At 49.0% G+C, this 16,957-nt stretch overlaps 1 protein-coding gene across 1 annotated transcript in view; it reads right to left on the minus strand.

Annotated features, from left to right (window-relative positions):
* Positions 1 to 16,957, minus strand: part of CLPB (caseinolytic mitochondrial matrix peptidase chaperone subunit B) — a 79,884-nt gene that overhangs the window by 46,119 nt on the left and 16,808 nt on the right. Inside the window, exons 3-4 of the mRNA XM_050911533.1 lie at positions 15,163 to 15,249; positions 3,862 to 3,965 (exon numbers count right to left, since the gene is read on the minus strand). Of these exons, the coding sequence (XP_050767490.1) occupies positions 3,862 to 3,965; positions 15,163 to 15,249 (191 nt within the window). The remainder of the gene's footprint in view (positions 1 to 3,861; positions 3,966 to 15,162; positions 15,250 to 16,957) is intronic.

Here is a 16,957-nt window from a genome sequence, read left to right on the forward strand (position 1 = left end):
TTTTCTTCCCTTGAGCTCTGTTCTACTGAATGCCAACATGCACGGATACCCCGCAAAAGGGAAAGCCCAACGACTTGCGCTTGCAGGCCAGAGCAAAGCTGGGCCAAGGCGTTCCCAGGAGGAGAGGAGAAGGACTGTGTGGCGAGACAGACGCACTGAAACGCTACAACTTCCAGATCAGGTGCAAACCCAGAGTTTGGACCGCAAAGCTGGAAGATCAGGGGACGCCCTAAATCAAACTGCCGTACGGAGGCAAAGGCTCTCTGCAGGGGAGCCAGCACCGCACCAGCTCCCAGCCCAGCTCCGGCTAGATTTGTCCCCGTCCCACAACACGCAGGTGGGAGCTGGTGAAGCGGCAGACTTCGTACACAAGCCCAGCTGACAGGCAGGCAATGCCCCGTGGCTAGCAGACGCGGCTGGGCTGTTGCCACAGCGGCACAGGACCTCTGTAAGGTGGCACTGCAAGGCATGCCCCCTTCCCTGCTAAGCGCAGGCCCGACCTGTCCCCGAGCACAGACCCAACAACATCTGCAACATTTACACGCCAGCTGAGACTCAGACACGCAGTGGGAGAGGTGAAGGTGCCTCCGCTGCCGATGCTCTGGTGCGGATCGAAGACCTGCTCGTAGCTGCTCTTTCTACGATGGGAGGGAATCTTCTCCCACGCCAGGAGAAACCCTCTGCCGATACTCGGAGCGATTACTACAAGGCAGCGGTGATTTCAGCAAAGAGAAGGGAAGCTGTGACAGGAGAGGACGCTGTCCCACCATCGCTTGGCCTTCAAGCAAATTCCTCATTCTGGGAGTCTCCAGCAGACCAGGCCGTGTGTCTGGGCACGGCTCCAGCACCCAGGGGCCCAGCACCCTGCGCGGGTCCGCAGGAAGGGTCCTCAGCACTGATACTCTTCTGCAGCTGGTCTAAGGGTCAGGCTTTAGAAAACCTCCTGGTTTTCAAGCCCTTCGCTCCGGTCATCAGCAAAAATGAACAGTGGAAAAAAGAGCGGCTCTTTTTAGGTACTGAAGGAAATACCAGGCTGCTGATCAGCCAGGAAAGGAGACTTACGGGAGCAGAGACGGCATCTTCACAACATCAGCCCTGAGAGCATTCAGCACAGCAGAGAGAAGCCTGATCTAAAGCCTGGCCAGATGGACAATCACAGCCACCAAAGAGGTCAAGCATTCCATAGTCGAGAATCCGCTACGAGCACCACTCTCCTGTCTGCAGGGAGGGCAGACCCCTCTCTCATTTCGGCGTTCACCGTCTTCGCTGGCTCTTTTATCAACGAGCAGATGCTATCACTCGGGGCTGCGGGTTTTGACAGGCACTGCACTTTATATCTGATTTTTGAGGAAAGGGAGGCTGTCGCACCCATTCCAGAGTTAATGGAGACTAAGCCACCCCTCACCCAGCTTGGGGGGCGGGCGGGCAACAGGGCCAGGCCTGGCCACAACCCTTCTCCCCAGCTTTGGGAGATGAGGAAGCCCCACAAGCACAGAGCCCCACCACGGAGCCTACGTGATGGTGGGGCTGGCCTGCGCCCGTCTCCTGTTGAACGGACGCCACCCAACCGGCGGGCCGAGTTCTGCTCCTGGAGGTGCGTTCAGCTCCTCGGTGAACGGGTGTAGAACCAAAACTCAGTAACCCCACCTTCAGGGACTTTGCCATCGAGAACTTGAAAGGGCTCTGAGCACCTAAGGCTTTCTCACAGCAAAGCAAGCAGACCCGGACGGCGGATCCCCTGCAGTGCAGTCTCCACGTTTTCCTCCTAAGAGCTACCGACAGATTTCCAGGAGATTTTGAAAAGTTCGGAAGAGAAAAACTCTGCAACGAATACCTGATGCCGTCCTAGCCCAGCATCTCCGCTAATGAACCGCAGTACCTCCAGGAAGATCAATTAACGCCCTGGCTCCTTTCCTTTCCTGGGTCTTTTCTCCAAGCATACAGGGTGAGTATGTATATTTATTTATTTGTCGTCATTTCCTACCCAGGGAGGAGCAGGATAATGAACTGCGTGCGTCAGGGAAGATGAATCTGAGATACTAGGGAGCAGTGCAGTAAAGAGATTAAAGTGTTATTATTGTTGGGTTTTTTCCCCCATGGTCCGTTGTGACAGCTCGGCCGTCATCTGTAAAAAATGTCTCAGAGAGAGATAATCATCGGAAACTCAATAAAGCGTCAGGGGAAGCCTCGTCTACCATCAATCACTGGGTGCCTGGAAATTTTCAGCCCTCTGTCTCCCTTCCTGCCATCCATATAAATGTCTGTAATATATTTTGTGCAGTGTTTGTGGAGCGTACCCTCTCGATTTGGATGTTTTTATGAAAAAATATTTATACACAAAATATGTAAATGTGTAAAAAAAAGTAAAAAACAAAGGCAGTTTCTCTCTCTCCCTCTCTTTTTAAAAATGCAACTGAATTTATTCTTTTTAATAAAACATGTCAACCAAAGAATTAATGCAACTTCTTACTGAGTGGCCTTATCTTTTCTTCACCCCAAAAATATATAACATTATAGAGGGATGAATGCAGACAAAAACAATTAACTTTATTGGTTGATATACTTCGTCTTAAATAAAGTCTATGTACATGCATTATGTATTGGCATTCCATTGTTCATTTTTTAATGTTGTTTCATACATTTTGCATTCACTGCTACAGCGATCTGATATATGTGTGTTCTCACCCCCATCAAGGAGCAGGTCTATTGCACGCGTGGGTTACAGTGAGGGATGAGAGCGGAGAGCTTTTAAAAATAAAATAACGCCCTGTCAAAACTGTCCTCTCACTGATTCATCTTCTTAACTCAACCTGTGTTTTATGAAAGGTTCAAATATTACACCTTCATTAGACTTTATATAGCTTTCAGCTCTTAGCGGTGAGACAGACAGACCAATGGATAATGTCACCGCGTGATTTTGGCCCTGCAAACCGCGCAGGGCAAACAGAGGCTCTGGACAACCTGTCTGGCTTCCTCCAATTTTCTCCTTACGGCAGCTAGGAAAAGGTTTAACTTCAAAGGAGAAGGTCGGAGCACACAAATGCAGTCACTGCAGATGCAGCAGTCCCCGGGAACGCGAGTCCCGGCGGCTGGCTGAGCTCTGGCAGGGTGCTGGGGATGGCTGGGACACGTACCACGGTCTGCCAGCTCGGAGCGAGGCCGGTGGGTCAGCGAGGCGCTCGCATGGGGAAGAGGCTTTTGGAACGGGGAAAGCAACAGCCGGAGACATTTTAGCGGGGGTCAGGTCTGCCTCAACACCCCAGCAACGGGGATAACGTTAGGGTGAGACTGGAACTTGAGACATCAGCCGCGAAAAATCGTAACAAGATGAAACGACGCTGCAGAAAATTTCCTCGTTTGCACGTAAAGACTTCAAGGGCTGAAAGCTAGCACTGACGCCTGCCCAAAACCCAGCAGCAGTAATCGCAACCAGTTACATCGTTCAGCTTTATTTCAATCGGACAAGTCTTTCTTCATTTTCTATCTACTTACAAGATCTAGAGTAAGGCTACTGGTGGAATACACTGCCTTGAACCCTTCTCCTTCCCCAGCAAGCGGCTGCATGTGGGTCAATGGGGTGATGCTCCTATCTACAACTTCGTGTTATGTTCTGGCTATATAAAAACAAGTTGTCTCTAGGACATTGAAGGATTGCTTCTCATAAACATCTACATAATGTTTTCTCTCATCTTCAGACATACACTCACCCACATACCATCAGTTACTCTGCATTTAAATGGAAGCTGAAGCTAGCTCTAAAAAAAAAAAAGAAACCAAGGTCAAATTTCCATTTCAAAGCCAGGAAACAAAATTTTGGGACCTGAAAAGCAAATGCAGGTAGCTGCACACAATCAGTATTACCTTCTAAAGAATGGAGGCCTTTTTCCTTGGCAGTCTCATACACGCTGCTGAAATCATCTCCAAGGTTTGGATCTGCATTAGCTGCGAGCAGGATCTTCACCACACTGTTAGAAATTAGAACAAGAATAAGGCAGAGGTAGAATATGAGTAATTAAAGTCCTTCAGAGACTGAGAAGGCAGACAGTGCTCAGAAAGCCCTCCTCAAACATTGCCAGCTCGCGAAGGAAAGTTAAACCAACAACCGTAATTGAACATTTCAACAAACAGAACCACACCAGCATACTCTGAAACCAATTAGATGTGGGAGGCACTTGAGGCAGGGGTGACACTGCAGGGAAACACAGCCCAGAACAGGCTCTTAGCGTGAGTCATATTCCCAGTCCACCATGGGCATCAGTTACGTCCCCATAACTTTGTAGGTCTGGATCAGTGGTGGAAACTGTCCCCAGCCGCAGCAGAGGCACAGCCGGAGCCAGATCTTGGCTCCAAGGCCATCCCTGCCCCTGTGAAAAAGGAAGATTCTTGTAACACTCTTCAGGTTAAGGGAAGCAAAACTAGGTCGTGCTGTTACGTCTGCTTTTGGGATGCAATCACTACAGCACCTAAGCCTCCTTTCATAAAGGTGCCATCCTGCCAAGACAAGAAGCACATAGCATTGCGGTATGAAGCACGACAAAAGGCAGGGGGCTGGAAGGGCCCTGTTCACCCCTGAGGTTTCTGCCCTACCATTTATAGCATTCACTCGAGCGGTCCCTCTACATCGATGCAGCTAATGGAAGCCACCCTTGAAAAGGCATCTCTCGCACCCGCACCAGCTATGAGAGACAGCTAGTCTTTCCTTCCCTCTTTCTGCCCTCACAAGATGAAGCACCGACTTCAGCATTTCAAAAATAAATTTCAACTGCATTAATTATACGGGGCTCTGGAAGAAAAGCATTTGACTGCTGCATGAAGTTCAGGCAAATCCCCGTCTCTGAGAACCAGAGAATTCGTATGAGATCACAGCCTGATCATCCGCAACCAGCCCAGCAGCTGCCAGGACTTCTGAAAGAGATTTAACCTCTGAATTTGTAGAGAACTTCCCCATTATTTTATATCGTAGCTGCAGGACCCACCGGAGAGGCAGGTCCTCCTAGGGCTGACCAGCGTGGCAACACAGGCAGGACATCCCGGACTACAACTCTCCTACACGTTGGGACCGAGGCTTTCAGTCTCCAGACCTGTAAAGTTATCAGCACGCTGCAGCAGGACAGATTAACACGAGACATACAGGCCAGGCAGTTTTGGTGTGGAAGTCCTCCATCTCCGCTTCCGAACTCAAACAATCATCAGGCAAGAATTAGATTTCTCACCACCTCTGAAAGCAGCTTGAAGCCAGTTAATTCTTAATTTTTTTTCCAGAGTTCAAGCTTTCCATGACAACTAGACAGTAACTCGTTAGTTAGCATTCATCACTGGTGACATGGCTCACGGGCTGACAGCGACGTGCACCGCAGACTGACTGACATGTATCTGCAGGCTGTGGCTTGTCAAGTCACATTTAGAATTTAACTTAAGCTCCTCTCCCATTTACCCCATAAACGCATTAGCGGAATAAAAGGTGGTTATTTTACTCTCTGAATACGGTACAATAGAGGCCAGCTCCTTACTGGCACTGGTACGCTCTTCACCACGTACAAAGTTACTTCTAGTGAGCAAAGCACCAGGCTGGAAGTCAGGAGATCCTCCCGCCATCTCCCGCCTGAGCGTACAGAGTTCATTTATATCTGTATTTCAACAATGCCCTTTGTTCTAAACTATTTAGGTTGAGAGGCACTGGATCTTATTCTTCAGACACCAACTACCAACTACGATCTTTCACAATTTCAGGGTAGTCAGGAGCACGTTACACTGAAGATTTTCTCGAACGGTTTGAGTTGCACATCCATGATCAGGTTAGATACCTGATGGTTTAGGACTGGCACTAAGGATGGGGATCATCTCACCTACTTTCAGACATCAGCAATGGAGGATGTGAAGCCCTAAGTGGCCTCCCATCATAGATGTGCTCACTCTCTACCACTCAAATCCCTCCAACTAGCCTGAATTTTCTTCCAGTTCGTTCAGCAGTTTTGGTCTTGGTGCAAGGGTCAGTGCGTGAGATCATCTACTATCTCCAGCACAGTTCCAAGCAAGATATAGCCTTATTGTCTCATCCTCAGTCCTCTCAGAACAGATAATTTGCTGCCAGGGAAAAGACGCTGATACCAATCTCCCCCTCCATGTTCAGGAAAGCCATGCCTACGCTGCCCTGCTACATTGCTCCTGAAGGCCACATCAGTGAGGACACCTTACGTAGGAGTGCCATCTCTCCAGCCACACGACAAGCCTGTAGGTCCTTCTGGACCACCTTAGGAGCATCAGTAAGGCACGGGGCACAAAACCTATCCTAAAAGTCCTTTAGCACCTCTAGCAAGGCCTTTGCAGCATATGGCTAGCTCCAGACTCTCCTCCACTGTCCAGGTCTATGAAACAGGAGAAGTAAAGGTGCCACAGCCAGGCTTTCTACCTGGGAAAGCTCTAGCGCAGGTCATTGATCTGTGCAAAGTTCTTCTGGAAGATCCAGTGCTGGATTCCTCTGGAGACATCCTGCATCTCCAGTACTTGGTGCTACTGTGGTCAGCCCAGTCATCAAGAGAACTGCATCAGAGATCTTGAAGAGGTAGTCCCTATGGAAAGCAGGAGGTATGGGATAGAAGATGGCGGGGCAGGTACTGCCCTGTTGCCCTATGGGATCTGTGTTGATGACCTCCATGCTCCTAGAGATGGACATCTAGCTGCTGAACAGAAGCCATCATTAGGGCAATGTGCCTCAATTAAGCCTTTGATGATCTCGCCCCAGCAGCTGACTCGCTGTGATTCTTGCATCAGGGCTTCCAGCATCTACACCAGAAACATCTACACTGGGACTTTCTGATCATTCAAGTCCTTAGAAGTGCAGGTTCTGATACGGTCAAACCGCCCTTCTTGGACCCCGTCCTCATGGCTGTCAACACCAAAGAGATCCCTCTACTCCAATTTTAGAGGCTAGGATATCTTTTAAGGTCCATGCATCTTCCTCATTTTAAGAGAACTGATCCCAAGTCCCAGCGCAGGACTTTAATCCACAACCTTGCAGGCCAGGGGTGAGCTCTGGGTACCGAATGAGTCATACGATAACACAAAGCGACTTGTAATTTCCTTGGTAACTCCATCCATCTTCCTTTCCTGTTCTTAGTGACCACGTTGAAATGAATGTTCTTCCCAGGCACTTCATCCGATATCACCTTCACGTGCTCTCAGCGACTCTCAGGAAGCCCTTTCCTCTTCATTCACCGCATGCAGCTTCAGCGTTTCTCTCTGGGCAATGACCTTTCACGAAAAGTTTAGCAGAGGACCACAAATGCTAGATGCAAGGTGGTCGAAGAGTGAAAGCGGGAGGTGGCGATGTCAGAACTGCTCCGCTCTCTCTATTAACGACCCTCTACACCATTTCCCTCCCAGTGATAAGAAACATTTCCTTAGCTCTTCAGATAGCTGGGAGGCTCAAGTTTAATAAGCATGGATATCATCTCTTACTGGCAAAATCTGGTGTTCCAAAAGCTTGGCCCCGTTTCGGGCTGCGACCCAGCTCCGTACACAGGAAGGACTCACCGGTCTAATAACAACGCTTTGCACGCTCAGCCTCTCTCTCCAATCATCTTTCAATCTCACCTCCTGCTTTTGGGACGTGCCGTCCCCTCCAGGCACTTCTGCACCAGCCAGACGTTCCTGGAATCACAACTATCGATCGCACCTATCCAATTTGCAGGTAATGGGACATTCAAGCAAATTAGCCTTTAGGAAAGGTAACGGCGCCATCAAAACAGAGAGTAACTGTGCTCATCAGCGTAAAGCATGTGAATGTCATTGGAATAAGCAAGGGACTCGCAAAATCAGATGACAGTCGCAAAGCATGGTCTAGCAATGCAGTCCCTGCGTAAAAATCTCAGGTTTCCTGGGGAGAAGAGGTGTAACTACTTCCCAATTCATAAGGCAGTTGTGGGGGTCAATTAAGGAAGCTCTGGTGAAGGTGGTAGAGAAGGCAGAAGGCATCTTTCCCTTCCGCACCAGCTCAGCTATTATTTATTAATAAAGCGGTGGGGATTAAATGGAGGATTCTCTGGCCCATATACCTCCTGTTTTCTTCCTCCTGCTGCCAGGTTGCTGTTGCCAGAACAACACTCCGCGCCAGATACCTAGAGGGATAGGGACGCCGACGGCAGGCTTGAGCTCGTCCAGGAAGGCAGGCTTCCCTCCATAACTCACCTGTGCTCAACAGCCTCAACAAGCTGAGTTTTAATTTGCTGATCAAGTTTTCATTAGATTAGAGGCAGAGCCTATTCATCAGCGTGAATATAAATCTAAATTGACCCTGGTGATGACTCAGAGGGCAATGCTTAACTGAAGTTCGCCGGGCAGCTCAATCGATTGGAGAAAGTGCTTTCTGCTTTTAATGGCTGGACCAACATATTGTTAAATAAATAAATACATACATACAATACAGGGGGTGGGGAAATCAATGACGAGATGGCTGGACGTGACTGGGGCTGCGTCAGGAGAGACGTCGTGCCTGGACCAACGCGCCGGCAGCTGGGGTTGGTGAACCAAGAAGTCCGGTGATCCCCATGACCGTGAGTTACCAGCACAATGCAAAAGCCTTGACGGGTTTTGATAGGCGGCTGCCCCGAGCTCTGGCAGAAGCCACAGGTCCTGCCTGGACACAAAGAAGATCCCTTGTGTGGCTATATCTTAACTCTCTGTAAAACTCAGCAGGGGCAGGAGGGCGAGGGGGGAGCTGCTGTTTACACTCCAGCCCCTGTTCTTTCCTTTTTCTCTCAGATGAGGTCTCAATGTGGATGCGCGTCTTCCCAGGAATATGTTTACGCCTACCAGTGGCACAGAAAGCAGGATAGCCGCGGCATTCCCTCACTCCGTGGCGGTTTATTATTGACCCAGATGAAAATGATCCTCCCCTCGAAAAGGGATAAAAAGGGATTATGGAATCCAAAAAGAAAAAAAAAAATCTCGGAGCGTGATAATTGTTATATTGTTCACAACGGTTTTCTTTTGAGAGCGTGACTCAGGTGAATCACGCTTCAGAGACACGGTCAAGGTACAGCACTGCTGCTGCGTGTCCCCAGCCATCAGCGAAGGAGCGTGAAAGGTCTTGCTACCTGCGTGCGGTGGTAAGAAAATGTGCACAGAGGTGGTTTCTGTGGCTTGGAGAGGTGCAGGAACCTGCTAAACTGACGATATCTCACTGTGCCTGACCTGCAGGACATGGGGTGCCGTTCATCCCTGGCAAGAGGCGTGCTCATGCACAGAGGTCTCGGATGGGGACGCTGCCGAGGCCGTGGAGGAGCAGCGTGGGGAACAGCTGCCGCTGGCCTGTCCTCGGGTGGGCAGGCACGATGCAGGGATGGCCGAGTGGACGCTGTCCCTCAAAGACACCCAGAAGGGGAGCAGTTGAAAGACAATGCCCCGGTTTGTAGGATCAAGCCCTCAAAATGTGCTGTCATCACAGCTGAAAACCATGTTCGACTCCTCAGCTCTTTGACAGGCAACACTACGGGCCATACGTGCTTCAAAGGCATCCAGATATTTCTCCAGCTCTGCTGCAGACAGCTCTGAATGAGTTGCCTGAAGTAAAAGGAGTGAAAAAAATCACACGGAACAGATGTATGTACCTAATATAGGTAGTAAGACTGCGCCAGTTAATCATGTCATTGCCTATAGACAGAAAATAGCTCCAGATAGGTCACCCTTCACTATAAGTCTTAGAACATACCCACTAGAATATTACTATGCATGATGTACTGTTATTACCAATATAAAACATCTATACAGCACCTTCAATGCACAAAGTCTAGGTACGCATGGAAGAGGCACAAGCCCCAGCAATCCACACCGAGGCAGAGAGCAAGCCGCTTCCCGACTCCTCTCCTTAAGGAAGGATGGAGGAGGGCAGGCTGCGGGAGGAAGGGGAGGGCAAGGGAAGGGACAGGACCGTGCTGGGTGAAGCACTGCTGGTTCTGGTTCCACGTGAGAGCCTCTGACCCACAGCTCTTTCGATCTATATAGAAAGACAGAACGACAAGGAGAGCCGAGGCACAGGGAGGAGTCACTTGTCGTCGGTCATTCCCAGCAGGAGAGTGTTGAGAAGCAAAGGTGAGGAAAGGCAAAGAGATCCAGACCTGAAGACAGAGAGGGAAGGAGAAAGAGTGTGCAAGAAGGCAAAGACGCAAAAAGAAAATGGAGGAGAGGAGATGATGTTGGGAACAGCCGAGAGGAATCAGAGGCTAAAGCCCCGGATGAAACAAGAATAGGTATGCCTGGGGGGTGGTGGTACCATGAGCTGGATCTGGTATCACCCTAAGGTCCACGCACCGCTGCTCACGGCGGCGGCTGGGGTGGGAACGAAGGGCTCACTTACGTGTAAAACAAGATGGGTGGGTGAAAAAAGGGGGGAGGAAGATGGACAGAAGTACTGTAGCTATGTATTAGTAAAGAAGAAAAAGGGAAGCTGGAAAGAAGAGGATCGACTGTTAAACCTGGGAAAACACGCACAAACTTACTTAAAGCAAGCAGCCATGTGCCCGTCACTCTCGCCCACATCCCCCTCCCCAGAGCCGCACGCCTCTGTCCCAGCAAACAGAGACCTCGCTGCGACAGAGACCCAGCCGCAGCCAAGTCATCTTCTCTTTCTCCTCTCTCTCCACCTGCAGAACGTGGGTGCTGCTGCTGCTGAGAAAGCCGTTTACCGAGCCTCGCAGAGGCCTGAACCGCCCTGAGAAGGCCGTCCCTCTGAGGACAGCCGGGCGCTCCTCCCCACCACCTGAGCTACGCGTATAACTTCGGAAGCCCTAAAATCATGCTCCGACCCCCTCCCTCCCCGCTGGACTGGTGCACGGGGGTTGCATCGATGGGAAGGAACGGAAGCAGAACCAGGTGCCAGTGTTTTAGAACTGCCCAAACTCATCCCACCGGGGCTTAGAGTTTCCATGCTGCTCTGTGCCTCAGTTTCCCCTTCCGCACAATCAGCTCCCCAGCTCATAAGGGGCTGAGAGGATGACTCAGTATTTCACTGTCATTTTATTTCTGCTGAAACAATGAAAAACAGAGTAGCTGTATGCAGAAAAGGTCACTACGCTACATAGCCACTCATCCTGCTAAGGTCCTAACTGCTTTGGGTTTTAATTTATGATAGCTTTGTTGCTTATTTTAACAAAGGCACAAAACCCACAGAGCTCTCAGTAAGCATTTAATTAAAGCTTAATTACTATAAATATGTTAAATGTGCAAAGCTAGCAGGTGCAGCCAAGGGAAAGAAGCCCCTAGCAGTTTTTTTTCACGTAGACTATAAATCCTCCCTTTTAAAACTGATGTCGTTGCAGGAGAATTAAGAAACCACTTTAAAATAGGTCTTGAAATCCAGAAGAGCAATAGGCTTTCACAAAGACTAAAAATAAAACAGACTAGGAGTCACTCCAGCTGAAAAATGTAAATGAAAAGTAAGGTGGAAGGTGTGCATGCACATACATAGCCACTCGCCTGTGTTACTCTCCAGGCCTTAACAGAAACGCACAGTTACGGCACAGCACTGCAGACTACATAAAGTGACAGTTATATGTTGTTACGCTTAGACAAAAACCAGCATAATTGCCGCATCAGCTATGTTAAAGCTACGGTAAATTCCCCCAGCTATGGGAATTACAGTGAAAACCTTCCTTTGCTCACGTAAACACAGTCACAGCTGATCTGTCTTTGGCCCGGTTACAATCTCTATTATCACAGAGCTGAGGAATTTGGACCTGGACTCGCTCTCACATAAAAAAAAGAACCATAAATTAATCTATCTACACTTCAGGAAGGGTGTGAAACAAGGTAATAAGCTAATTAAAAGAATAATTAAAAAAAAGGAACATGACTCTTTCAACAATATTTTTATATCATCTAAATAACCTTAATGAAGTGTTTTTAAAACACAAAACACCAAAATTAGACACCAGACTGAAGCATTTGGCCACTTCCCTTTACTTTTATAACTGTCACCACAGCAATGTTTGGGGGCTTAACGTGCTGGCACCATGTGCTGGGGCCCTGGGCATTTGTAGTGCAAGAGGGAGCCCCAGCTGCATGCAAAGACAGACGCAGAGTATAAAGGACACGAGAAAAAAGAAATAACTCCTCCACACCGCTGAGCAGAGACCAGAGCGGATCCCAGGCGTCCCGGTAGCCCAGTCCCTCTCCACTAGATCACAAACTATCCCAGGCTGCGAGGTGCGAAAGCTAAGCTGCAGTCACGCTGGATGCTGCGCATCTGCATTTCAGACCAGGATGCTCTGCAGAGGAAGATGCCAGCTAGGACTAGAAACACTCCCCGCTTGCAGAAGAGCGATCCCAGGCAATGGGAAAGAAATCCCTGCCTGGACCTGGAGCTGCTGGAAGTGCCAGTGCCTCTCCCAGTTCAGAAGGCACTATGAGGCTAAATTCACCTGGATGAGGCGCCTTTGGGAGCTCATGAGAAAGGCTCTACTTCAGCATGACACGAAGCCCTGAGCCCGCTCCCTCCCAGCTATGCACCCGTCTCCCCTTTGAAACCTATCAGTAGGAACGTACCGGAACACTTCTTAATGCCTTGCCGTGTTTTGGATACAGGACATTTTCAAGAGGAAGAGAATGATCGTTGCTTTGTTCTAAAAAGAAAAGACAGACCCCAAAACTTCCCAGCCGGCACACGGGATTTCATCTTGTAGCTGATGGCAACTGACAGAAATCATTAATGCTGTGCCTCTGAAATTAAATTAAGCATATGGACTGTGGCTGTCTAATTGGAAGAGTGAGGGCTGTGAAAATTGGGAAACACTACAAAGCTAAAGGACAGGTCACAGAAATCTCCAGCAGCCCAGCAGAGACTGAAAACATAGCTCTTCTCTGAAAAACGACTTTGGAAAGACAGCAGTTTGGGGCTGAAGGCTTACTTTTTCTTAGTGGTTCTAAGCTGAAAACGCTCATTCCAGCTACCAACGTCACAGCCCCCTAAAACCACACTGAGTATCTTGCACAGGTATCAGCAACCTTAAAAGAAGAAGTGGTGACAGAGCAAGCAGGTTAAACAAAACCGCATGACCTTGTTCTTGTTGCAGGCTAACAATATGTGCAGATCCTTGCTCAGCTGGCTGCATCTTGACCATCTCTGAGCCACTCGTTACCTCTCCGCTGACGTGCAAGCCAGAGAAAGACCCGGCTCACCTCCCCCGGAGGCTGTTTGACTGATGGGCTAAGAACCAAAAGTTGTAACAATTTATAATCCAGCAAATCAGCTGCTGTGGCTGGAGAAACCAATTTCAGATCATCACTCTTTACAGAGGGGCCACACTCTAAAACAAAATAATCCTGCATCCTCCCGCAAAGCGGAGTAAGTCATATTTAGACTAGTTCCTACCTAATGTATGTAAAAGGATTGCAAGAGATCCAGAAAACCAGCAGGCACTCTGCATTTGGAAGGGAAAAGCTAATAAACGTTTAAACTTCCGCAGGCAAACCCGTGCCACTGAGTCAAAGCCATCAGCTCCCCAGGCTCTGCCTTCTCCACTTCCACAGCCGACCGCACACACAACGCCCAGTTCTGCTGGGTTCGGGTTGAAAAGGTCACCCTGTGGACTCCGTCCGCGAGCAAACGATTCGTAGGGAATTTCAAACACTCCGTGTGTCATGTTCCAGCTCCAGACATTTCCCAGCCAGCGGCGAGACCCCACTGTGGACATTACAAAGCTAGAAACGGTACGGAGGGCCAAAAACACTCCTGGCACAACCCCAGCGGTATCAACAGTGTTGTTACACCAGGCGTAAGTCTGGCTTGCATTTATGTTTGCCTGCATGAAGTATCTAATTACTCTTCTGCTATATTGGTGGAGACAAGTCCTACCAAGCTTCAGATATTCAAGGACTTCTTAATTTTCAATTAACGTCCGTGTTCATCCAAAACGTGGGAAAAATAAACACCATTTGCCCAACACAGCCAAAAGCTTTTTTTTTTTTTCCTTTGGCCAGGTACCCAAATAAGACACACCGCCGGTTATCGCTCTGCCAGTCTGTGACAAGGGACCAGCCCGGGCGCTGAACGCTTTTTACCGCCTAGATGTTTTCATTAGCATTTCTACCTGATTTTAGGTAATTGTACCGTGAACAGCCTTTCTCCCTGTCTCCTCTTAGCCTTTGCAACTCGGGAAGCCCTGTTCTGGTCCGCCAGTCACTTGGAATGGTCAACAGTCGTCACACTCCATTGCTGACCATTGTCCACTGGCAAAGGTGGGAGGTTCCAAAGCCCGTCCCTCTGCGGACGGGCAAACAACGGGGCCCGTTGCTGCTCGGACATCAAAGTTAAACAAACAGTCCCAAGCCCCCGCCTCCGCGCCCATCTTAAGGAGCTCCCCAAGGAGGTCACGACTTTCAGCTTGTCATAGCACACATCAAAGTTTGCACCACACACGAACTCGGCGCATGGATTCGAATCGTGTCGCCCGAGAGCGGATATTCAGCTTTTGTGCACTGCTTTAATCCTGTGTTTTCCCAAGTAATTAGGCTTTTTTGCTTATGAACTTGTGACTAAGTAAAGCATCCCTGAGAGGTTGTAACATCAAAGCTCATTCTCCCGTCTGTCCCACGTTTTCCAAAATTGGATTTCTTTTTCTCTTTTTTTCCTTAAATAAAAAACTAATTGAATTTAGTTGTAGACTGAATATATTTAAGAGTGTCTTTAAAAGGTTACAAGAAGCCACAGTGATCATAATGGGAACTAAGGAGGGAGGGCACAGCGTTCAGCCTTTTTGCTTCATAAAGGCCTAGCATGAAAGACCCAGCAATGGCCCCACAAGCTAGGAGGGACGCAGCAGCTCTTACGGGAGCTATTTCTGATGGTGGGGTGTTAAGACTACCTACCACAATGACATCCCAAGGTTACGGACTCGTCAGAGGCCAAAATCTGAGTGCCGCTGTGGAATGGCACTGTCAATTCAGCAGGCACCTCTCTGGGATTGCAGAGCAGCCTACCTCGATCTGTCACACAACGTACCGGGCAAAGGAAGAGCTTTTCACTTGGGTTTAGCTCGACAACACATCCCCAGCCAGCCCAAACGTCATGGAAACTCTCTGCGGAGCTCAGCATGGCTTTACGGAAAGGTGGGGCAGCTGTGAAGTGACTTACCCACTACGTGATGGTGAATGCCGGGACAAACGTACCTGGAGTTTCTGCTGATAGCTGCCACCATGAGAGCAGTCCAGCCAAGCTTGTGCCTCGCGTTCACGTCTGTGCCTTCCAGCAATAACCTGGAGAGAAGAGAGACACGTTCAGGAAGGAGACGCAGAGAAAGCATCCCGAGCAGACTGGAGCTAATGATGGAAAGCGGAATATTGGACTTCACAGGCACCTGCTCCAGCGCAGCCTAGAAGACCCAACACGAAAAGTTGATTCAATCCAGTTTCTCATCGGCTACCAAACTGAAACGAACTGGTAGGTGATAACAAGCACAGTGCTTTCAAACGGTGCAATGCCAACTGTCTTGTTTTCTTTATTTTTTATTTCTTCCTTCTATCCAGTCTAATACCTGAGGAACCGGCCAGCAGCATGATGGAGAGCAAAGCTGACTAACCTACAATCTGACGACAGGTTTGGAGCTTCAGGCTGCAGTGCAACCATTAGGGTTTCAGAAAAAGCTCAGCAGATCTCCATAGCCCATGTCAACAGGAGATATTTTGCAGTTTTCTTGCACGACATGAGAACAAACGAGACACACCTAAAAAATATGAGGCATCAAACTACCCTTGGTGCTTTTTCTGCAAAATTCTCTCACCCTTTGCACTGTTTCCCTAATCCCTCCCTGGCACCTTTTAGCAACTTTGCTCCTACATGGCTCCTGCTGGCTTTTACTTTTATATTCTTCAGACTCTAAAGCACCAGAAGGCTTCTCTACCCTTTCTGCATCCTCTGATCCTCCAGCAACACCACTATTACTCTTAGCACCAGATTCCAAGCAGTACCTTAGAACGGTGATATTTCACAGAGACAAACTTACCCAACCCTACTCTCTGTCATGGCCAACCATGGGATCCAAATAACCTCCTCCAGCCAAACCCACGTGAATGCTCGGAGTCCAGCCTGCCCCAGCTGCCTACGCTCCCCCACAGCTAACAGCAAGGGACAGGTCCTTGGAGAAGCTAATTCAGCTCATCCTAAAACAAGTGCCAAATCCAGATGGTATGAAATGAGAGTCTGGAAGCGCCATTCTCTCTGTAGACCACAAGGAAGGAGGGAAGTTCAGACTTCAGACACGAATTTTAGAGTGCTCATGTTAAACGAGACAAAGTCTGATCCCGACATGTTCAAGTCCACGCCTACAAACCCATTTACCCCCCAAGAACAAGGTGCTGCTGGTATTAAGCCAGGGCAGCCATGGGTCAGGCTTTAGAAAGCAGGCAGGGCTATGCAGGAGTCAGCAGTCCTCTCCCCGTTGGCTCGTCCTTCTTCCAGCACATCCTCCGTACAGGTGTAACAGGGAAGAGCTACCATTAAACTCCGTGCTGTCAGAGACACAAGTGAAAACACAAGCCACATTTCACACGTGCAAGCACCATGCTTTAAGTATTTAAAATCCCCCCAGATCCACAGATAAGGAAGTCGATGGCAGCTGGGGCTGCTCGCACGCACTGAAGAAGTCAGACCTCTTCTTTAAGGACTTAGAGAGGTACGCGTCCGAACTTGGCCACCCTTTTCAAATTAATTGCCCTCAGCCTGCTGTGGTGGTAACTCTGTCAGATGGTTAATAAAGAGTGCTGGGATGGAATTAGTGAAAAGGAGCTAAATGCACCGTATTCCTCTTCCTACAGTTGGAACAAACATAAAGGAAAGCACGAACGCTAGCCTAGCAAACCCCCACAGCTGTACAGAAGGTCTCTGCAAACCTTCCTCCACCCGGTCAAAAATCCTCACAGCCGTTTCACTAAAAACTTATCCCAAGGAACAAATATACTCATATAA

Source organism: Gymnogyps californianus, chromosome 1 (genome assembly GCF_018139145.2).
Source record: "Gymnogyps californianus isolate 813 chromosome 1, ASM1813914v2, whole genome shotgun sequence".
Taxonomy (NCBI): domain Eukaryota; kingdom Metazoa; phylum Chordata; class Aves; order Accipitriformes; family Cathartidae; genus Gymnogyps; species Gymnogyps californianus.